At 43.5% G+C, this 24159-nt stretch overlaps 1 protein-coding gene across 5 annotated transcripts in view; it reads left to right on the top strand.

The window, feature by feature from the left end:
- The window catches only part of CACNA1D (calcium voltage-gated channel subunit alpha1 D), a 312213-nt gene that overhangs the window by 134011 nt on the left and 154043 nt on the right, over window positions 1–24159 (top strand). For all 5 annotated transcript variants that reach the window (XM_044301155.1, XM_044301153.1, XM_044301156.1 and 2 more), the window contains exons 4-7: window positions 8876–9015; window positions 12810–12961; window positions 16643–16795; window positions 18026–18222. In XM_044301155.1, coding sequence (XP_044157090.1) covers window positions 8876–9015; window positions 12810–12961; window positions 16643–16795; window positions 18026–18222 — 642 coding nt within the window. The remainder of the gene's footprint in view (window positions 1–8875; window positions 9016–12809; window positions 12962–16642; window positions 16796–18025; window positions 18223–24159) is intronic.

Below are 24159 nucleotides of genomic sequence, written 5' to 3'. Positions count from 1 at the left end.
GTTCCGCAAGAAGATAGAACAAGTTCTATCTTTTTGCGGAACAGAAGCACGGAACGGAACGCCAGGGAAGCACTCCGTACTGCTTCCGTTCCACACTGCATCTCTTCCGTTCCACACCGCATCTCCGGATTTGTGGACCTATTTAAGTTAATTGGTCCGTATCCCGTAAGGCGGAATGCACACGGCTGGCGCCCCTTGTATTGTGGACCCACCGTATGCGGCCCGCAATACAGCCACGGGAGCAGTACGGCCGTGTACAAAAAGCCTTAGGGGCACATTTATTAAGACCGGCATTTCAGAAGCCAGTCTTAATAAAGCCCTAAACTGGCGGTGGATCGCCAGAGTTATAATGAGGTGCCGGCTCTTCATAACTTCGGCGCATCCAGCACCAGTTCTAAATGTAAGACTGCTTCCTAGCTGTCTTATATTTAGACGTTGCCGGACCGTCCCCTTCCACGCCACCCCCACTTATTTAGACTTGCCGTGAGTGGGATGAAGTCGCAGATAATGATTAATCGTTGCTCGCAATCTGCGCCTAAAAAACGCCTAATTTAGGCATATTTCAGCATAGTAAATGACCCATTTGGTTTAATTCTTCAAATCCCAAGAGCTGCAGTAGATTGGATATGCCCCCTGAAAAAGGACCCCCTTCTTGATGTGCCACCTTGAAATAAACCTAGCAGAACAATTGCAGCAATGAATGGAGAGATCTCTGGATCCATGTGAGGGCAGTTTTTTTTAGAAAGAGCCTGGTATGGACTATATAACATCTGATTTTCATTTTTACATTATTCATGGGATAACCCCTTTAATATCAGGTAGTTGGTGTCATCAGAAAGAGGGCACGCACCCAGGGTGGCATTTTTTCTCTGGGAGCAGTCCTCAGTAGCTGAATCTATTCTAATTGTTCCCATTCAAAAGAGTTTCTGAATAATTGTTCAGGTCATACTCTGTCACAATGACACCACTTAATGTGACGGCATGTGCCCATCTGTGTCCTCCACAGCAATGTCATCTCTGGTGAAGATGAGCCACCCCACTCATGTGATGTAACATCTTCATGGATGATAGGGACTAAGGGCAGGCACAAACAACATATGTGCAATGTAAAAGGGCAACTTAAAAAAAAGTTAAAAACAGTGTTTTTTTATGGTAAATAAGGGACTGAAATAATGAGTTTAAATGACTGGTGGATTTTTAAAGAGACAAAGGACATTGTGTGAGAGACTGCAGGAGAGGAAGTTACATGTGATTAGCGTCGATCGGTAACTCTTGTGTAAAGACCCTATTAGACAGATTGATATTCAGGCCAGTTACTGTTTATAGGAAGGCTCTTTTCAAATAAATGGCCTGTATGATCATGCCGCTGATCAGCCAATAAATGAGCACACTTTCGTTTGTTTGCCTCAGATTATATAATAGCCGCTGCAAACGAGCACCGATCAATGTGTTTATCTCTCCTCAAACATTGGTGACATATGGCTAGACAGTGATAGGCAAACTGCGGCTCTCCGGCTGTTGCAGAACTACAACTCCCAGCATGCAAATACTGCCTACAGCAGGGCATGGTGGGAGTTGTAGTTTTGCAGCAGCTGGAGAGCCGCAGTTTGCCTATCACTGGGCTAGGACATGCCACCACTGTCAGATAGGTTTGGGTCCACCTCTGGGATCCACTCCTGCTTCCGGGACAGGCCCCCCCGAAATGAACAAAGAGTAGCCATGCATGAACAACTGCCCTTTGTTCATTCATATCGGAGTTCCAAAAATAGCTGAGGGCCGGCAGTCCCATGGAGGTGAACAAAGTGGTGGCCTCGCTTTCACGGTGCACTCTCCATTCATTTCTATGGGACTTCGAAAGTAACTGAGTTACTGAGCAAAATGAACGGAGAGGACGCCGCGTATACAGTGTGTGCTCCTTTCTCTAAATAGGAACTAGTCCCAGAGGTGAGACCTGCACCTATCTGACATTGGTGGAAGATCCTAGCGATATGCCACCAATGTCTGAGGTGAAAAAACATCTTTAACTTTGTGTTAAGCTGGCCATACACTTGAGATTGAAGTTGACCGAAATTTTTCATTTCACACATTTTGACCGACCGATGTCAAATACAGCTGATGGCAGACTTTGGTTCACTGGAAATTAGCGATGTTTGAAAATTTCGGCCATTGTAGGCTAAAACTGCACGTGTTTTTTGTCATCGGCCGAATCATTTGCCATTGAGCCCCAGATCCTGACTCCTTCATCGGTCAACTTAGTCCAGGGGCGGACTGACCATAGACCCTACAGGGAATTTTCCTGGTGGGCTGATGCCCATAGGGCCTCCCGAGTCCTCCTCACTGCTGCTGGCAGGGTACATAATACTAGGGGAACTATGGGGGGTCCAGACAGCATGCTGAAGGCAGGAATGGTTTGGTGTTGTGGCCCACATCTCACCTTCTAAGCCCCCTGCTTCATATCTGTATTAGAGACAATTGGAGGAGGAGGAGGATTGAACGTGGCAGCTGTTGATGGCCACCACAGAGGGGCAACTTCTGGGGAGGTAATTTGTTCTGCACTGTGGTATTTGGTTCTATTGGATGGGATTCTGTGCTACACTGCGGTATTACTGACCCTGCAACTTGCATTGGTCCCACCTACTTGTGTTGCTCCAACCTCTGTCAATTTGGACCCACCTACAACATCGGGGCAATTTTTAGTATTTTTTTCCAGGGCCACTTTAAGTTCGCAGTCCGCCACTGCCTTAGTCTGGCAAGTTGCTGGTGGCATCTTTGTACGAATGATCCCATCGACAGCGGATAGGCCACAATGAGGCTGATCGTTGTCTCATGTGTATGGCCAGATTTAGTGCGAGCGGGGGACCGAACAGTTCACAAGAAAGAGGCCAAACCTGCAGAACTTGAGAGGTGTACACAAGCCATGATTTGGGGTTCTTCTCCCATATTTACCATACTAGATTACAGGCTGTAGAAGGAGGTAGCTATTGCCATACCCGTCTTTTGCAAATGGTTTCCTTCACATGGACCCCATCAAACCGTCTTGTGCCACATGGACGGTGCAACAAATGGGCACAACCTAAGGAACACCCGTCACACCCAGTGATTGTTTATTAGGTTTTATTAAGTCACAGTAAATATCAGTAAGAGGTGGAAAATTAGTTTCCCAGAGGCACAGAAAGAGATGACATTTTCTCCTGTTTTGATCCTGGTCTTCTGGCTGCCATTAATGCCCTGGTAACCACACTGATGTCTCTTCTGTGACCAATGTAATAGGAAAGTTCTGCCCTTGGATGTTCTGGGCTTGTTGATGTTATCTTAAATTTGCTGACTTGTTCTGTGGAGAGAAGTACACAATCCCATTAAATACCAAGTATTCTAGCTGCTTGACAAGTACAAGGACAGGAACATGTCCAGAGAAACGTACCTTTCTATCAGCAAGAATGGCGGATGCTCCAGTGACACGGAACGCTGTACACGCCAGATGTTCTGTGGTTTCGATGTTTACTCTGCAAAATAAATAATTCCCATTAATGCACTACTAATTGGGGTTTCTAAGCAAGCAAAAAATCTGACTGACAAGTTTCTCTCCTCGACAAAAGTAAGATACATCGGACAATCAAACCAGGTGGGAAGAAGCTGGTGGCAACTGCCCAAATGATTCCAGGTTATTTTAAACTAGATTTCTCTGTAACTCTGCAGCGTTTCAGAGTAAAACATAGCTGTTTGCAAAGAGCTTGCATGTCCTTTGCTGCTGCAGGTGGTTGAAGTTCCTGGCAAGTGCCCTTTAATTGGTCAGACTAGATTGTGCTACAAACCTTGAAGATGGTTGATCCAAGCAGTCGATGGGACCTTGAGCTGTGCTGTTCAGAATGTTATAGGAACCTTCTGATGTTCACAAAGATGGAAATGATCTTTTATCCACCTGAGATGGTGACTGTTCCTGAAGTCCTGCAAGATACCAAATAATATCCTATATGAGTAGCAGTGTTCCTTTTATCTAATCCCTAGTAACTAATGTACAATATAAAGCAGTGAATCTGTGTAAGTCCTTCAGGTGCTCATTGGATTATACTGCGTACATATTTACAAGAGGAGCATCTGTCCGCCAAATGACCTCAACCTTTATTCAGAAATGCTAAAGTATCTTTTCTAATTACGTCAAGTCTGAAGATAAATGAAATGACTTTTATTGCTTTTTCGTTAATTTTGTTCACTCTAACAAATAATAAATACGGAGAATGAACATTATTAGTAGAAACATGATAGACAATCACAATCCTCTTACCTTATGTGCTATAAGAACATGAGCCCACACAGCTACTTTTTTGGTCCTCATCTCCTCATGCCCATTAAATAAACCTTGCGGTCAAATTGTCCACTAGTCAAGGGGATGCTGGAATGAGAAATATATTGATGTAAGACATGTATAATAATGTTAAGGATAACCGTCCTGACATATAGCCACCTGCCATGACCTCTGGTTATAATGTCCATATAATAATGGCAGACAGTGAAAAGAATATACCAACAACATGGAGCAAAACATTACTTACTTATATCTGTTCCGGGCCTGAGTTTTTTTTGTCAAAGATGCCAAAAACAGGTCGGTGGTCTGAGGTCTTAATAGGAGGGCAGGAGTCGTATTTCAGGACTTGCACATCTCCATGACATTGGCTTTTATAGAACACCCTGTCCTGTAGAGATCGTAAAAATAATATCATTGAATGTCTGTAGAATTATATTAATTTTTTTTTGTAAATGCCAAATCTAATCTGCCATGTCTCCTACTGGCCTGTGAGAGGTTTCATTGGAATTTAATAATATTGGAGGCATGAAATGTGCTCAGAGCAGTTGTCTCCTGTATCTATCAGTGGTGGTATGAGGTTCTCTTGGCCTAAAGAGTTGTCTTAGACCAGTGTTCGAATGAGGTACCATGTTGCCTACCATCAGGGGCCTAAGTTTTGTGTCTGTTTTACATAAATATTTAAATTGCCATTGAGACTTTCTTGTATTTAAGTTTCTGTGCTTCAGCCATGCCCGCATGGACACCTTGACACTGTGATGACCCATTCTCTACATAAAAGTAAAATGGATTGGGTACTTTGTAAGAAATTATTCCTCTGGCAATGTTGTGCAGCTGTTGTGTTCTACTGTCTTGAGGTTTTGTCTTGCTCTGGATCAACGCAGCAAAAATTTCCTCAGACTCTACTCCAGGAACTATTGTCTCTCAGGCTCCCTGTAGTGAGCTCTCTTACCGAGGTGTCATGGATGTCCGTGCCAATTTCAAACTTATAGGTTGGAGGGAATCCGATGGTGTGCTCCATAAACCCTTTAAATATGGACCCTTGAGTGGAAAGATAGAAAATGATTAGTATGAAAAAAACAGCAACTGATGATTGTAAGGACATAAGAACATGGTGAACATATTAACCATCATGTCAGTGATTTGTATTTATCTGATGGCGCATATGTGATAATGAGTGATAAAGAACGGTATACTAGTGGATGTACCATTACTCTTGGCTTCATTCAGCTGGTCATGCCTCAGGAGACTGGACATATCTCTTCCTCTGATGTTTTGCAGAAGAGTTTCAACGGTTTTTCGGTCCTCTTTCAGTTCGAAATTGAGGTCCCCAAACCAAAACACCCGATCGAAACGACTGGTGACATCAACTGTAGAATCAAATAAACAGGTCACACAATTAGACTACATGAAAGTGTTAGACTCACATTGATGGAGACAAATAGAGAGATAAAGGAATCCATAGGAAGCAGGCACATAAGGCATACTCACAGGCATTGGAGTTATCTCTGTATGGAAGAGATTGAGGCAGACGAAGACCCTCGGTGATGATTTTATAATCCTAGATCCTTTTGTTTAGTGCCCCAACTACCAACAAAAATATATACATATTAGTAAATGGGACCTCCTGGGAACCAAAAGCTCCACCATATTTAAGTTTTCTCTGACAATATAATGTACGTTTCTTTATCATTTTTAGTTTAAGTTTTGTTTCTCCTTTTGGGTTGTGTAGTCTAGATAGTCCCACAAAACTGAATTTATATGCAGAGTATTTAGTTAAATGGGAAATCTATCTACTTTCATCCTTTGACATTTTAGATGATGGAACTAGAATAGATCATGAATATCAAATCAGTGGGGGTTCAACTCCCGGCACCGATCAGCTACTGGTGAAGAAAACTAAACAGTGGAAGCAGAAGGCCACGTCCATTGTGTCGTGGTCTTGCTGGGGTGCTGCAGCTCAGTTGCATGTCAATTTGACAGAAGACTGACAGATCATTTCAAAAGTAGTCTATAGATGACAATTGTGCTGGCTTTGTCTGAGCTTTCACGTTGGAAAATTTTGGAAACACCTAGAGGGGTTGTATCCATCCATTTATTGTTTTCCTTTTATTATATGGAAAGGCTACAATAGAAGAACTCTTAATTTGGCACCTGAATATTCATAGCGCAGATCTCTTTTATATCATATGATATATTTAGTTCATTGTGAAAGGGCAGAGCTTTGGTCCACGGTAAAATTGTGCATAGTAATATATTAACACCAGACACTTACATCTCAGATGTGAATTGATAAACAGGAAAGATGTTCCAAAGACAGTGAAGGCAACGCCCAAGGCTCCTTTAGTTTTGATATGATGGAAAAACCTTGTTGTTACATGGGCGGCATCTTTGACCTCTGTAGAAAGAAAAAGGGTCAGCGGTTAGGAGAACTACAATACAATGAAATAAAAGTGATTTCCTCTTACATTTGGATATATTACTACTATGTAATTTCATAAGGTCTTTGTGGAGTCGACCTTCAGATTCTCCATTACTCCATATAAACAAGAATCTGAGAGCAAAGACCTTAGAACAAGCAATTCTACTGCCTAGAGCAGTGATGGCTAACCTTGGCATAATTACATCCATCAATCAGTAGATTGAGTGATTATTATTTATGTAAATGAAAGAAAGTGGATCGTACCTAAGCAAAACCAGATCAGCTCCCGTTGAACAAAGATGGTGAGATACAGGACTCCGTGTCTGGATAAGTGGTATAACACATAATGTGGACCTAGAGTCTCCTGCAATTTTATCTCCCATTCCCTTCTACAAGAAGACACAAATTCAAACATAGATATCAAGAAAGATATCAAATTAAGATAATTTGTCCAAAAATCTAAGCTATAATCTCAGTAGACATAAGACTTACTTGTTTGGAGATCCTTCCTGAATGCCAATAACATAAATGTCATTGGCGAATTCATCATCTGATGGGAACAGCGGATCCTCCAGATTTTGTGGAAACTCCTGCTCAGAGTAGGTAGATATTAATATATACACAGAGCACCAACCAGAGCCCCCAGATGGGACACCATAACCTTATTGTTTTTTTTTGTTAATCTTTCTTTTTCATTTCTACTTAATATTTTGGTGTTTTTTTTTTTTTTTTTTTTTTACAAACTTTTAGCTCCCTTAGGGACTAGAACCCTTGTCCAATTCACCCTGATAGAGCTCTATCAGGGTGAATAGGACCTCACACTGTCCCTGCTGCTCTAGGCTTTTTGCACACAGCAGCAGGGAGCTGACTATGGGGCTTCAGTAGCATCCTGGCTGCCATGGTAACCGATCGGAGCTCCAGGATTACACTGCTGGGGCTCCGATCAGAAGCTGCCACTGAGGAGGAGGAGGGGAGAGGGGACTCTGTGGCCACTGCCACCAATGATTACTACTGGGGGGCTTGGGTGCGGGTGGGGGGACGCACTGCGCCACCAGTGTCTTTCAATGATTACTACTGGGGGGCTTGGGTGGGGGAGGGCGCACTGCGCCACCAATTTCTTTAATACTGGGGTTTGGAGGGGCGCACTGCGCCACCAATGAAGATAAGTCTCTCATTTATTCATATACAGGAGGCGGGAGCTGCAGAATCACATAGCCGCTCCCGACCTCTATGAGCGGTAGCTGCGATCTGCGGCAGTTAACTTGACGTAACTTGTAATTACTTTCTTTCCACGACTTCTTTAAATAAAAAGGCATTGCCAATGCAGACAACCCCTTTAGGATATGTTCACACGTGGCATATAAACTGCAGAGACTTGCGGGTGGACAATCTCCAGCCTTTACAGTAGTAAGAAAGTGGATGAGATTTTGTGACGTGTCCTTCACATGGACATGCAGAAATTGACCTGTGGTACAGATTCAAAATGATCTGGGGCAGAATCTGAAGCGGTTTTTCCTCGGCGACATACCCTCCAATATCAGAGACACAAAATGTATCATAGAGGATGTCTAGAAGGGGCAGGTATTTAGCCAGGGACGTATTGGAAAGTGCAATCAGACGCAATAATTTCTGTTTTTCAGCATTTGTAATTTTTTTTTTCTTTTATGTTTTCTCAATAATCTAATATCTGTTCCTTTTGGCCCTTGAAAAAAGACCAGTCTCGTCTTCCAGCACCAGCCGCCATTATGTTGATTTAGCCCCCTCTCCACAGATTCTGGCTTTGCTTGTAACCCCCTCTTCCTCCATTCCCAAGCAAACGGTGCTGGCAATTTTGGCTCCCGATATACTATTCGTGAATGTTAAGGGGATTGTACCAGAAGTCTAACATCGTCGGCCACTGATTGGACATCGTCAGACCTTTGGTTCATACCGCATTGACAGTACACGACCTGAATAACGTAGCAGGAGCCAAAACTACCGGCACCAGTTGCTCTGGAATCTGTGGAGCACAGCCAGGCAATGGTAACTGCGTGTGTTGGAGGACATGGCGGGTCCTCGAATAACATGATTGAGGGTATATTTGTCGGTCCGTAAAACGTATATATCACTGTTGATATCATGATTTCCTCTAACTGAGTTTTCTCTTCTTCTAGGAAAAAGTAGAGTATGCCTTCCTCATCATTTTTACCATTGAAACCTTTTTGAAGATAATCGCATATGGACTAGTAATGCATCCCAACGCTTATGTACGAAATGGATGGAACTTACTGGATTTTGTCATAGTCATTGTAGGGTAAGCATGTCCGTTTTTTCCTCGATGAGATTCAAATACATCCAGTGCACAGAATGAAGGTGAACTGTAATGGTCAGGTGCTGGAAAAATGTGTTACATGTGGATTTTGCTGCAGATTGCCTTGCAAGGGGTGAAATCCAAACTGGGAATCCGTAGCATACATCGACATACTGCAGATTTAAAATCCTAACTGTACATCAATTTCCATGCGAATTCCAGATGGATTTTAACGCAGCGTGTAGATTAGATTTGGTTAAAGGGGTTATTCCATTTTGCCGTTTTCATGGCGAGGCGGGACAGAGTGCCGATTCCAGGTGAACGGGGCTCACTGGAACTGCCGAGTGGTCCTGCGCTCTGCTCTTATTTATAACTCCCATTGCAGTGAATGGGAGCTACACAAACAGCATAGCACAGCAAGCTACGCTATTTCCGTAACCCGTCTACCTAGCTTCCATTCACTTACGGAAAAAGTGGAGCGCCGGCCCGCTTGGCAGTTTCCGTAAGCTCGGCTATCTGAGGTCGGCACTTAGTCTCATCTTACCGTGGAAATGGCCAGATAGGAAAATAGGAAAAAGATCACTTTTTTAAAATATTTTCCTGGTTCCTCCACTGTCAGCACCCAAAGGTGCACTGAAATACACAATCCAGATTGCTGTGCTGTGTAAAATAATATAGAGTACCCTTTTGCGCATGCACAGCAGTTCTGAAAACGTATTTCAATGCAGCTCTGACTGCTGACATTGGGGGAACGGGGGGCAGGAGGAAAAAAAAAGAAAGGTGATCTGTACTCTATATGCGCAGTACTACTCATGTATTACTGTAGATAATGGTCCATGATCGGGGTGACAGATTCCCTTTACACCTCATCCAATTTTCTGCTACTGTAAAACAGTGCAAAATCTCTGCCCACAATCGCACTACAGAAATCTGCAGCGTATACTGCCCATGTGGACGTACACTTAACGGGGTTGTCCTGCCATATATACTGATGACCTATCTTCAGGATAGGTCATCAATACCTGTTCGGCGGGAGTCCGACACCCAGCAACCCCCACCGATCAACTGTTTGAAGAGGAGGCGCCGCTCCATTACACTGCACATCGTCTCGGAAGTGAAGTGTAATGACGAATACTCCTACAGGCTAATTTGCATATATTAAAACATCACTTTTCTCAGCAATGCGGACACATATGAACATGGGACCAACACAGATGTCTTCAGCTGCCAAGTGCACATGTAACAGGTCAGCCATGTCATAGGTACAGAACTGCTGACAGATGCCCTTTAATGTTATAACATATATTACAAGCTTCAGATCGTGGAACCCAGCGAAAATGTTTATGATCAAATTAAACGGAGACTGCCATTAGTTACGGGCCCTGGCTCTGACACATTCTGTTTTAAGATCAACATCTACTCTGATCTAGCTGCCAGCGTTCATCCTATAATAGCATTTTCCAACGTGTCCGCTAAAACTCCTGAGGCAGTAACCTGAGGGACTGCATCACATAGAAAGTAACTGCTGGAGCTTATTTCTCAAGCTCAAGCCTCAATTCAAGTCACCAATAATCCACTTTCTTGCCTCAAGAGCAAATAAAGTCAATTTTTATTGCACACACCATTAGGAGAAATCTTAGAGACACAAGGGCCAAATGTGAAGATCGTGAAGGATTGATTAACGAAATTGGACAACAATCCTATAAGCGTTCAGTTGTGCTTGTTTTTCTGAATTAGCTGTGACGTGATCTATTGATCACTAATGTTACTGTGTGTATAATGAGCGTTCATTTTAGTTGAAGTGGTTTAAAATTGGTTTACTTTATGTAATTAGAGCTTGGGACAAGTAGATGATGAAGGCATTACCTTTACTTTGATCACCAGGGGCTATGTACCTGCACGAGCTGCTGGGTCTTAGCAGACCCAGATCAGCTCTGCAGTGAGGTTTTACAGCCTTGTACATGCTCTGTGGGGCTGTAGTCTTCCTGTAACTGGGGCTTCTATGTCAGTCCCAGTTGCAGGAGAAATCTGCATAAAAAATGTTTCCTCGTTAAATGGCCCCCAAAGGTTTTGTATAACCATATTTAAGGGGTTGGGGGGAGACAAAGTGTAAACTAATAAATAATTAGTGACACATTAAAAAAAAAAAAAAAAATGCCACCACGCGCCACACTGCAGCGTCTAGTCTGGTCCCATCTAGCATAACCCATACATTATTAAAGTTGTACATTGTACTATTGATTTAAAAAAAAATGTGGAAAACAGACTTTTTCTCTTTTTCCTGGTTATGGAAAAAATAAATACAAAAAAATAAAATTGACTTAAAAATAAAGCTGCATCTATTGCAAAAAAAAAGCACCAAAATGATTTACATAACCGAACTGAAAAAAAAGTTATTGCTTTCAAAGTTGCCTGTACTACAAAAAAATGCATAAATTCACCTGGTCATGAATTAGTATAAATGAAGCAGAATCTGGTAGAATAAAACTTCATGTTCACGCTATTCCTGATCATAAAATCTCCAGAAAAGTTACTACTGCTATTGCTTAGTACTGTCAGCATCTCTTAAAGCCCTCTTTCACACTGGCGTGTGTGGCCCGTTGCCGTATTGCGGCCTGCAATACACAAACACAGTCCGTGGGCAACCGCAGCGGATCACGGACCTATTCACTTGAATGGGTCCACGATCCGGCCGTTACGCAAAAAGATAGGACATGTTCTATCTTTTTGCGGAACAGAAGTACAGGACGAAACCCCACGGAAGCACTCCGTAGTGCTTCCGTAGGGCTCCGTTCCGTGGTTCCGTTCCACACCATTCCGCATCTCCGGATTTGCATACCCATTCAAGTGAATGGGTCCGCATCTGTGATGCGGAATGCCCACTGAACGGCACCCGTGTATTGCGGATCTGCAAATGCGGTCCGCAATACGGCAACGGGGCGCACACGCCAGTGTGAAAGAGGCCTAAAGGGGTTGTCTGATTTTCTGAATTCTAGGGAGTTAAAGGGGTTTTCTGTGACTAACTTTTCCTGCAAAGCATTTCACGATCTACTATTAGTCAACTTTTTGATGTTCTTGCAACAACGTATCGATCGAGATACACCTCCTCTTGTGTTGCAGACCACGTGCCATACATCAAACATGTGATCTTTTCTCACTTGTTGCTTCCTCCAATGTATGTGACATCACCAATGTTGTAACGTTCATGGGCTGTGCGCATGCGCAGTCATCAACGTGCCATTTGGGCATTGGTTAGAAGGTTTACTGGGTAGAGACTGATGGAGCTCAAGGATGTAGTGAGAAACAGGAAGAGGAAGATGACAGGAAGATTGGGTAACATAAAAAACATGAAGACGGGACCAAAGTTGTATTTATCTAACCGTAAAACAAGCCTATACAATGTACGAGTCCCTCAAAAAATCTTACTATGTCCATAGGAACAACATCTATGAGCTAGTCAGGAGCAGTTCTTATTGTGGGCCTGGGACATCAGGCCACAGACGGCACAATGATATCAGTGGGCACTGTGTAATGCCACATTTCTCCTGTGGTGGCGCTGCACAACTGAACACTTGCTACCGGGTGGCCCAACAGATTATGCCTGATCTCTGTGAGACACCAAAGTGGTTATCTTATTGTCAAAGAGCTCTATTGATTGTCTAATGTAGACAACCCCTTTAATTTATTCTCCATGGTTCACCAAAAGTGATCCCATAATTTAATAATTCTATGCTTTTCTTATCATATTTGAAATTTTACGTCTTTTTTAATGACTTATTGTTTGTTTTTTGCTGTAGATTGTTTAGTGTAGCTTTGGAGCAACTTAATTTTGGTACCAAAGAAGTTGAAGGAGGAACTCACTCGACTGGGAAATCTGGTGGTTTTGATGTGAAAGCTCTACGAGCCTTTCGTGTGTTACGTCCCCTTCGATTAGTGTCTGGTGTGCCCAGTAAGTGCTTTGTTTATTGGTAACTTATATTTTGTAATGTACCTACCTAGCAGTGTGTAAAGGCAGGATTCTCACACCACCTGCTGTGGTTCTTGACTAGCTTTCATTTCCAAACAACTTTAAAAGGAACACCCTCGGCAAAATATACACAGTGGGGGTCATTTACTAAAGGCTGGAGTTTCACATAGCCGTGTTAAAGGGGTTGTGTGGGGATTTTATATTGATGACTTATCCTCAGGATAGGTCATCGATATCAGATCGGCGGAGGGCCAAGTCCCGGCACCCCTGCTGATCAGCTATTTAAAGAGACCAAAGTGCTCATGTGTAGTGTTGGGCGTGAAATATTCGAATCACAGATTTTAATAACGAATATCGCCACTTCGAGAATTTGCAAATATTTAGAATATAGTGATATATATTTGTATTCTTGAATATTCTAGATTTTTTTTTTCATCAGTAACCTCCCTTCTGGCTTGTGGGCCAATGAGAAGGCTGCAGTGTCTTTGTCTGAGCTTAGCAACATCCCTAGCAACCAATAGGAACGTTGCCTCCCCCTTACTATATAAGAACCTCCCCAGCAGTTTTGCAGTTCTGAGAGAGACAGCAGTGACATTGCTGTGCTCTGTGCTCTGCTGTGTGATTACATTAGATAGTTAGCTCATATACATAATACAGATAGTGGGAGACAGTCCGTGTAGGTTATATCCTGATATAGTGGAGCTGATAGGTTCTGCTGTCCGTACAGACATGCTACAGACATAGTGCTGAGATGTCACAACAATACTTGCACCAATCAGTAATATGTGGTCAGACCTGCTAAAATGTGAAGTTTCACGTATTGCGCCAAAATATGCGCATCATTAATTGCTGATTAGCGCAATCACGAATATATGAGAGCACTCTATCTGCATATAAAGCCATTTTTAATGTTCTGCTGTACCAACCATTTTCTCCTGTTTTAGGAAACTTCTAGCAGCTTGAAAAATGTAGCAAAAGTGACCCACGCCTGTATTGCATTGCCAATTTTTGCAATCAAGAAAATAATTGCGAATTCACGAATATACGACAAATAGTCACAAAAAATAGTGAATTTTTGCCCCTGCCGCTCATCACTACTCATGTCAGCGCTGCTTCCTCTTCAAGGTGACACTGTGCGTCATCTTGCTTGTAACGGTGGCGCAGTGTAATTGAAGTAAATGGGATTAGCACTAATAATTACACTGCGCGCCGAGACAGTGTAATCCTGAACAGGCAGCAGCGCTCACATGAGAGCTGCATTCTCTTCAAACAGCCGATCAACGGGGGTAACGGGACTTCCGCCGAACTGATATTGATGACTCATCCTCAGGATAAGTCATCAACATAAAATCCCCACACAACCCCTTTAACACGACTCCAGTCTTTAGTAAATGACCACCACTGTGTATATTTTGCCCAGGGCGTTCCTTTTAAAGTTGTTTGGAAATGAAAGCTAGTCAAGAACCACAGCAGGTGGTGTGAGAATCCTGCCTTTACACACTGCTAGGTAGGTACAGGTGAAACTCGAAAAATTTGAATATCGTGCAAAAGTTCATTAATATAAAATCCCCGCACAACCCCGTTAAGGTCCTTTTACATGGATGGATAGTTCAGGCAATAATTGGGAACGAACCAAATGTTCCTGATAATTGCCTGTTTGTTAGTGGAGATAAGGGCTGCGTTTACATACAGAAGTCGCCTCCGATGATTGGGAACCAGTGATCGCTGCAGCAGTCGCTTGTGCCCCTAGAAAATAACGGTTCTTGAGCAGCAGATCACAGTTCACACAGCGCGATCTGCAGCACAGAAACAATGGTTTTAGGTGTCGGGTAAAAGTCATGATCGTCTGATCACCCGTTTCCTGGTTCGTTGGGTGATTGCCAGCACCTTTCACTCAGATTATAGATTATAAGGGACAAGCGTTTCTACAAATGCTCATCCTCAATGGCAAAAACCTGACGTAAAGCTTTTGTAAATGACCTCCAGTGTGTTATGCCAGGGGAAGTACCTGATGGGGTGCTGCACGGAAAGGAATCAATGAACACCCAAAAAAAAGGGCATGGCTTGAATTTTGGGTTTAAGGCATTTCCATTGTGCTTGCCATAGCTGCGTCCTTGGTCATTTCTCCTCTAATCTCTGCTAGATATTACGTTATACCACAGTGGTAGATTACACATGGAAAGTTTAGTAAAAACATGTTTCCCATAAGCGTTCCGTTGATTTAAGTGGAAATTGGCGGCTCAAGCGTGTGCTGGGGAAAAAAAAGGGTTGAAAAGTCAATTCTTGCCACAATTTCTATGCAAGGAGGCAGACGCAGGATTAGCTGCAGCAAATGGGGCTGAACCTCTGTGTGGATCCACGGCACGTGCAACTGAAAGTCATGTGTTGCCACTATTCATTTCTTTCAACGGAAGAACACCCTGTGTGCACAAATCTAGATCCCCTTTAAAGGGGATGTCCAGTTTTGTGTTCTTTTTATTTTTAACTGTTAACCCCAGCCTTGTGGAAAAAAAAAAGTACCTGTTCCTTGCCGCTCTCTTCTGGGACCTTAAGTCCCTGGCTCCCTTTAGAGGTCTTCTGGTTACCATCCTGTAAACTTCCAGATGGGGGTGGGGTCATGTGTGTCACCGCAGCTAGTGGCCTCATTGGTGAGGTGCCCACAAGCAGTGTGTGCTGCCTCGGGCTGGGGTCCAGCTTCAGTGATGGGGTGAGATCCTGGTTGCTGCACCATTGTTTGTAACTTGTAGATATCCCATATTTTGTAGTGTATATGACCTATATATATCACTAGGTATGTGGGGGGCCCAGTTAAACCCTGTCACTGGGGCCCAAAAGAGTCAAACCGTGCCTTGAATATGATGCGCAAAGGGGGTCATTTATTAAACTCAAAGAGAATCTTTTAATAGCTACATGCACTCCCTATTTAATAACCATTCTGGAGCATCTATTCTTATGGCTCTATGTTGTGCCATTCCTTTATTATTTCTACTAGAAGTTATGAATGAATTGCCAGCAGTCTGCAGTAAGGGTACAGAGGGGTGGTAACCAGTTGGGGGCGTGTACCTGCACTGCCTCACTCTATCCAATCAGTGCTGCAATTTTCACACTGTGGAGGCACACACCCCCAACTGGTTACCTCCCCTTTGTAACCTTACTGCAGACTGATGGCAATTCATTCATAACTTCTAGTAGAAATAATAAAGGAATGACACAACATAGAGCCATAAGAATAGAGGCTCCAGAATGGTTATTACATAGGGAGTGCATGTAGCTATTAAAACAGGCGTGTCAGGAGTGGTGAAAGGTCCTCTTTAAATGTGCCTAAATTAGGCGTATTTCTAGCGCCAATTGCAGCGCAAAGGTCCGTTCACGCCAGGCCTAAAAAAGCGGACACAGTGGGGAAGGGGACAGGCCGGTAGTCCTGTCTCATTTACCATTATCCACGCCTGTTTTAGGCGTAGAAAATGGTCTAAATGTAAGACAACTTGGAAGCTGTCTTACATTTAGAAGCAGCGGTGGATCCGCCGAAGTAATGAAGAGGCCGGCGCCTCTTCATAACTTTGGTGGATCCACCGCCAGCTATAAGGCTAAACGCCGGTCTTAATAAATGTGCCCCAAAATGTTCACGGCATGAATATAATTGCATGGCTTTTCTCCTTTCAGGTTTACAAGTTGTCTTGAACTCCATAATTAAAGCCATGGTTCCCCTGCTGCACATCGCTCTTTTGGTCCTGTTTGTTATTATTATTTATGCTATTATTGGACTAGAGCTTTTTGTTGGGAAAATGCACAAATCCTGTTATTTCATTGGCTCTGGTAAGTGAAAGAAACGTAGAAAACACATTCAAAGAGACAGGATGATAATTTACTTTAAAGGGGTTGTCTCACTTCATCAAATGGCATTTATCCTGTAGAGAAAGTTAAAGGGGTTATCCGACCCCTGAAGTGCCCCCCATATGCCCGGGCCCCTCACACACAATGTACCTACCTCGCTCCCCAGCATCTGCTTCGCTTCTGAAGCCAGCACGGCCGCCGCTGCTTCTTCCTGTCACATGGATAAAAAACATCCGGCGTCGGGGGGAGGGATGGTGGGCAGCCAATAGCAGGCGGTGATGGGGATGAGCCTCCTTAGGATCGCAAATAATGCTAGGGAGGCTCGTCCCTGTCACCGCCTGCTATTGGCTGCACCGCACAACCCCCTAACCACCATCCCCCCCTTCCCCGACGCTGGATGTTTTCATCAGCGGGGCGGGGAGCAGCAACTGGGCAGGTGCCAGGGAGCAAGGTAAGTTCATTACCGGGCATATGGGGGGGCATTTCAGGGGTCGGATAACCCCTTTAATACAAGGCACTTACTAATGTATCGTGATTGTCCATATTGCCTCCTTTGCTGGCTTGATTTTTTCCATCACATTATACGCTGCTCTTGTCCAGGGGTTACGACCACCCTGCAATCCACCAGTGGTGGCCGTGCTTACAAAATTACACTGCGTGTCATCTCAGAAGTCTCGGTGGCAGCACAGAGTAATTACAAGTGCTTGGTACATTCACTTGAACCCAACAAGCATTTGTAATTACCCTGCACCGCCGCTGCAGGCGAGACAACATGCAGTGTAATCTTGAAGAGGAAGCAGTGCTGGTGTGAGCGCCGCCTCAATAATAATTGTCCCTGTATGAGCATGCATGAGTCATTATTTCCCCCATATGAGCATGCATGAGTCATTATTTCCCCCATATGAGCATGCATGAGTCATTATTTCCCCTATATAAGCATGCATATGTGATTATTTTCTCCATATGAGCATGCATGAGTCATTATTTCCCCTATATAAGCATGCATATGTGATTATTTTCTCCATATGAGCATGCATGAGTCATTATTTCCCCTATATAAGCATGCATATGTGATTATTTTCCCAGTATGGGCATGCTTGAATGATTTGTCTTCCTTGTATGGCCGTGCATGAATAATTATCTTCCTTGCATGAGCGTACCTGAATGACAAGGGTAGATGTAACTTCTCATTCATTGCTCTTCATTCCACAGACATGCTAGCCGAAGATGAACCTGCGCCCTGTGCATTCTCAGGGAACGGGCGCGTTTGTCCTGTAAATGGTTCAGAATGTAAAAGTGGATGGGCCGGACCTAATGGGGGAATAACCAATTTCGATAACTTTGCCTTTGCAATGTTAACTGTGTTCCAGTGTATTACCATGGAGGGCTGGACTGATGTTTTATATTGGGTAAGTTATAAACCTTTGACGTCAAAAATACTCACATGCATAAAAGTAATTTACAGAAGTTAGCAGAAATGTACAGTGCACAAAGTCTACATGATGGAAGCTTGGTTGACTTTTACATTCCACTGCATCAAGAATATTCAAAAGAGACATTTGCCCTGTGGTTAAGCGGTAAATGTCCGTTCGGTGGGGGATCCATGGCAGAGATCCCCACTGATCACTAAAATGCAGGGTCCCAGACTCCATGTTTCTCCTCCGTGTGCATTTTGAATGGAGCTCCAGTCTGCCAACTCCATGGACAGGGTGGTTGAGCTTGTGCCCTGTCTATGGGGCTGACAGAAGCCCCCAAGTGCATGCTCGACCGTCGCTTCATTCACTACTGTGCAGCGAGGGGGAAATGTGCAGCTCTAGCCCCTTGTTCTAGTGATCACTGAGGAACCCCCAGAATAGGTGATAAATATCCAGTTAACCTTTAACGGTGACAACCAGTTTTCCTCCCTCTTTCTTTCACAGGTCCAGGAGGACTGACTTAAATATGGAATTTGTCAATTTGCTCGTCCCATCAGTGGATCACCCCAGAGGCCACATTTTGGCAAGGCCTGATGAGAACAGCCTTGAACATCATGCTGCTGTGTACATGTACAGTGCATTCAGACCCTTTCACTTTTTTCACATTTTGTCATGTTGTGGTCTTGTGCTAAGAAAAAAAAAAACGTTTCCCCTCCATCATTTTGCATCTTGCATTGATAGAAGTATTCAGACCCTTCACTCCGGACTTCAGCATCTTTGGCAGTGATTACAACTTCCACTCTTTTTGGGGGATGATGCCACAAGGTCTTCACACCTTGATTTGGGGATTTTCTGCCATTCTTCTCTGCAAATGCTCTCAAGTAGTGTTGAGCGAATTGACCGTTGGTTTCAAGATCTGAAGTCGATTTGCTCAAAACTTTGTTTTAATGCTGTACAGACATTCGTCTCCGCACAGCATTCAAATATATGGGCTCCGGTGTGGGAAATTAGTTATCACCGAGGTCTCGTGGGACTTCGGTGAATAACTTCGGAAATAGATTTTTCAACTTGAAAATCATTTTAAAACTTGGCTTCGAAGCCATATTCAGTACTGAGGTACCAGCCGAATCTTTGAATCTTGGATCCGAAGTTTGATTCGCTCATCCCTACTCCCAAGCTCTGTCAGGTTGGATGGGGACTGTCGGAGCACGGCCATTTTCAAGTCTCTTCAGAGATGTTTGATTGGGTTTAAGTCAGGGCTCTGGTTGGGCCACTCAAGGACATTCACAGAGTTCTCCTTAAGCCACTCCTGGTAGTCTTCCTTTTGTGCTTAGGCTCATTGTCTTGCTAGAAGGTAAATCGGCCCAGTCTGAGAACTAGAGCACTTTGGAGTAGGTTTTCATTATATCTCTGTACCTTGCTCCATTCAGCTTTACCTCAACCCTGACCAGTCTTCCTGTCCCAGCCGCTGAAAAACAACCCCCACATGATGCTGCTACACCACCATGTTTTACTCTTTCTCCTATCTGTGCACAGGATCTTTGGAGCTCAGCCAGAGTGACCATTGGATTCTTCGTCACCTCTCTTAGGCAAAGGCCCCTCCCGCTGATTTTTGGCAGGGCAGCCGGCTCTAGGAAGAGTCCTGGTTGTTCCATTTAAGAATTATGGAGGCAGCAGAATTTTTGTTTGTCCCCTTCTCCAGATCTGTGCCTCCACACAATCCTGTCTCTAAGCTCTACAGGCTGTATCTGTGCCTCCACACAATCCTGTGTCTAAGCTCTACAGGCAGTTCTTTCCTCCTCATGGTTTAGTTCATGTTCTGATATGCATTGTCAGATGTGAGATCTTACATAGATAGGGGTGTATCTTTCCAAATCATGTCCAATCAACTGAATTTGCCACAGGTGGACTCCCATCAAGGTGTAGAAACATCTCAAAGATGACCAAGACAAACGGGAGGCCCCAGAGCTAAATTAAGTGTCATAGCAAAGGTTCTGAATACGATTGTCCATGTGAAATTTTTGTTTTTGTTTTTTGATAAATTTGGAAACATTTTTAAAATACTGTTTTCACTTTCTCATTATGGGGAATTGAGTGCAGAATGATGGGGATAGACTTGAATTTTTTTTTACTATTTTAGCACAAGGCCGCAAGATCACGAAATGTGAAAGGTTGTGAAAACTTTCTGAATGCATTGTATATACTATCAAACTAGAATGCGAACAATACATCAGATTGAAAATGAATGTTACATAATCTGTGGGGTCCTGAACAAGCAGGGAATACAGCGAGATGTGGACTCGAGCCAACATAATTCATATTTCAGCTCTCGATGACAGAGGGCTGATATACAGGGTGTCTCAAAATCACAACAGAAAAATGGGATTCTCTCACCACTCTTGTCTTTAGCTTGTATCTTGTCTCAAGATCACCCCCTAAAAAGCTAAGCTAGGCATGCGGCAGTTATTAATCATGACATCTATGTGATATCTAGATGTAAATTGTGTTCAGATCATACAAGGTATATGGGTCCCATCTATGTGGTCAGTGGTCCTCTCCCACCTGAGGGCTCTCCCACACGAGCGTAATGGCCCCGTGCCCATGCTTCGGACCGCAAATACACTGTTTGAGGATGCGGACCCATTGAGTTGAATTGGTACGTGATCCGCAAGATACGACCAAAGATAGAACATGTTCTATCTTTTTGCGGTGCAGAGGCACGGACCTGAAAGCCCACGGAAGCGCTTTTTAGTGCCTCCATGGGCTTCCGCTCCGTGCCTCTGCTCCACAAAAGATAGGTAAACTCCTATCTTTGGTCATATCTGGCGGATTGTGGACCTATTTACGTTAATGGGCCCGCATCTGCAGTACGGAGTGCACACAACTGGTGCCCGTGTATTGCAGATCCGCTGTTTGCTGGTACCACAGCCATTCGGTGATGTGTATGAGCCCTAACAGAAAAAACATCTGCATTCCTAAATTTCTGTACTACATTTTTGTAAAATTCAGAGGTTGGACTGAGCTGTAATACAGCCTGAGACCTAAGCAGAGATTTTCCTTTAGATTCATTTATCTGAAAAGGTTGGATGTGATGGGTTAAGATTAGAAAATAACTGGTCATAATTCTCATTAGGGCTCATTCAGATGGCCGTATGCTATCCGCAAAAATGCGGGTCAGTTTTTTTGCGGATTAGATGGGGCCCTTCTATGGGGCCCTTTTCTATTCCACGGTTCCGCAAAACAAATGAAACATGTCCTATACTTGTCCGTTAAAATCAGGACATCGCCCATTGAAGTCTATGGGTCCGCAAAAATACTGAATGCTATCCGATTTTTTGCGGATCCATTTTTTTGCGGATCCGCAAAAAAACGGATAGCATTCAGTATTTTTGCGGACAGCATATGGCTCATTAGCCTTGAAAATCCCATAGACATTAGACGTCTTCTTTCAATCTTCTCAGCAGTGAATCCCTATACCATCCTCCTGTTCAGGAGCATATTAGATGACCGAGGATCCTCATTTACATTGCATACTGTATTTTCTTCTGATGCCACATTATGACATCCGCTACTTTCATTTTTTAATAAATTAAGTAAGTGACAGTGAATATGATTATCAGTATACAGGAGGTTACTCATTTCGTTTTTAGTAATGATTCGCCTACCTGCGTTTGCAGTAAGGTGACAATCTGAACACCAACAGTAAAGATTGTGGGGGTCATGTATGACCAGATATACGCCACTTTTGTGGCGCATTTCTGGCGCAGATTCTGTTGCACTCTATGGTGCAGCAGAATCTGAAATTTCCTCCCCGCTCACACCAGGTCTAAAAGAGTGGTCGTGGTGTGGGATGGGAAGGGGACCAGTAGGCCCATCTTATTCATCATTTTCTATGCCTGGTTTAAGAGTAGAAAATGGTCTAAATGTACATAAGCTGTCTTACATTTAGAATCAGCGCTGGATACGCCAAAGTTATGTAGAGGCCGGCGCCTCTACATAAATTCGGCAATCTACCGCAGGCTTATAGGGGTTATTAAGACCAGCATCTAAAATGTCCGTCTAAATAAATGTGCCATTGTGTTTTAAATGTTTCAAAAACTTTCTAGAACTTACATCAAGGTTTTTATTATTATTATTAGACAAACTATTATTAGAAAAGCAACTTATTATTATTAGTTTGTGGGTAAACCATGTCAGACCCCAGGCCAGATACCTAAATTCATTCATATCCCGGATCAGATCCCTTAACTCATTCAGACCCCCAGATCAGATTGCTAAACTCATTCAGACCCCCAGATCAGATCCCTGAACTCATTCAGACCCCCAGATCAGATCCCTAAACTCATTCAGACCCCCAGATCAGATCCCTAAACTCATTCAGACCCCCAGATCAGATCCCTAAACTTATTCAGACCCCCAGATCAGATCCCTAAACTCATTCAGACCCCTAGATCAGATCCCTAAACTCATTCAGACCCCCAGATCAGATCCCTAAACTCATTCAGACCCCCAGATCAGATCCCTAAACTCATTCAGACCCCCAGATCAGATCCCTAAACTCGTTCAGACCCCCAGATCAGATCCCTAAACTCATTCAGACCCCATATGAGATCCCTGAACTCATTCAGACTCTAGATCAGATCTGTAAACTCATTTAAACTCCAGATCAGATCCCTAAACTCATTCAGAACCCAGACCAGATGCCTAAGCTCATTTATACACCATATGAGACCCCTAAACTCATTCAGACCCCATATGAGATCCCTGAACTCATTCAGACTCTAGGTCAGATCTGTAAACTCATTCAAACTCCAGATCAGATCCCTAAACTCATTTAGACCCCATGCCACATCCCTAAGCTCTTTAAGACCCCAGACCAATAAACTCAGCCAGACTTTAGACCAGCCCCTAAATTTATTTAGACCCTAGATCAGATCCTAAACTCATTCAGACTCCATGCAGACCCCTAAGACCCCTAAAACGAATCATTCCGAGAATAGATGCCTAAAATTAATTGAGAACTGAGACCAGACCAAAAAACAAAAAACAAACATCAAGTCCCTCTGTTGACATTTCAGAGGATCTCTTCATGCGTCCACTGTGATATACTCTGCATGGTCCTAGACTAGTGGTTATCAGAAATGGTGAGAAGTGATTCTGATATCTTTAGAAATGTTTAGTTTGGTTATTTAAAGTATCCCTTGCTCAGATGTTTTGTACACATGATGAACACATCAGAAATTCCACGGAAAACCCTATGAGATCTGTTTTTTCGGCTGATGAGATTGTGCCACAGGGAAGTGCATTGTGCTAATATTATGTGATATTCTTCATGTACATGACTGTATGTACTTTGCTGTTCACAAACTGCGGATCCACTTTCCTCAGCCCCTATTATAGAAATGACTATTCTTGTCCGCAAAACAGACAAGAATAGGACATGTTCTAATTTGCGTGATCACCACACGGATGTGGACAGCACACCGATGGACACTCTCATCTATTTATGGTGGAGGGAAGTCCATCAGTTAGACCGCAACGTTTAGAGATGCGACACGGGAGCACTTTAAATTTGGTGAGAGCGGCTTTTCCAAACCGTCAACATTTTCCTAATGAAAGTGAATCCCAGTAATCTCCTAAGAGTTGTCACGCCTTCAGTCCTCCTTGGAGGGTTCAGCAACCCTGGTTTCATACAAGTATGCTCGGTCTGTGAAACAAGTCTGTGTGACGGGCGCATTTCCTGACCCAAACTCACTGCATCATAGAGTTCCTGCCCGACTGCAGGTCTACTGTCCAATGCTCATTGGCATCATGTGTGTACTGGACAGTAGACCAGCAGTTAGGATGGAACTCAAAGCGTGGTGGATCATGATGATGCTGTGAGTTCTGGTCAGATGAGCCGTAATCAGTCCAGGAAATTCGTCCGTCACA

The sequence above is a fragment of the Bufo gargarizans genome, chromosome 7 (assembly GCF_014858855.1).
Source record: "Bufo gargarizans isolate SCDJY-AF-19 chromosome 7, ASM1485885v1, whole genome shotgun sequence".
Lineage (NCBI taxonomy): Eukaryota > Metazoa > Chordata > Amphibia > Anura > Bufonidae > Bufo > Bufo gargarizans.
This window is presented reverse-complemented; position numbering and strand designations above follow the sequence as displayed.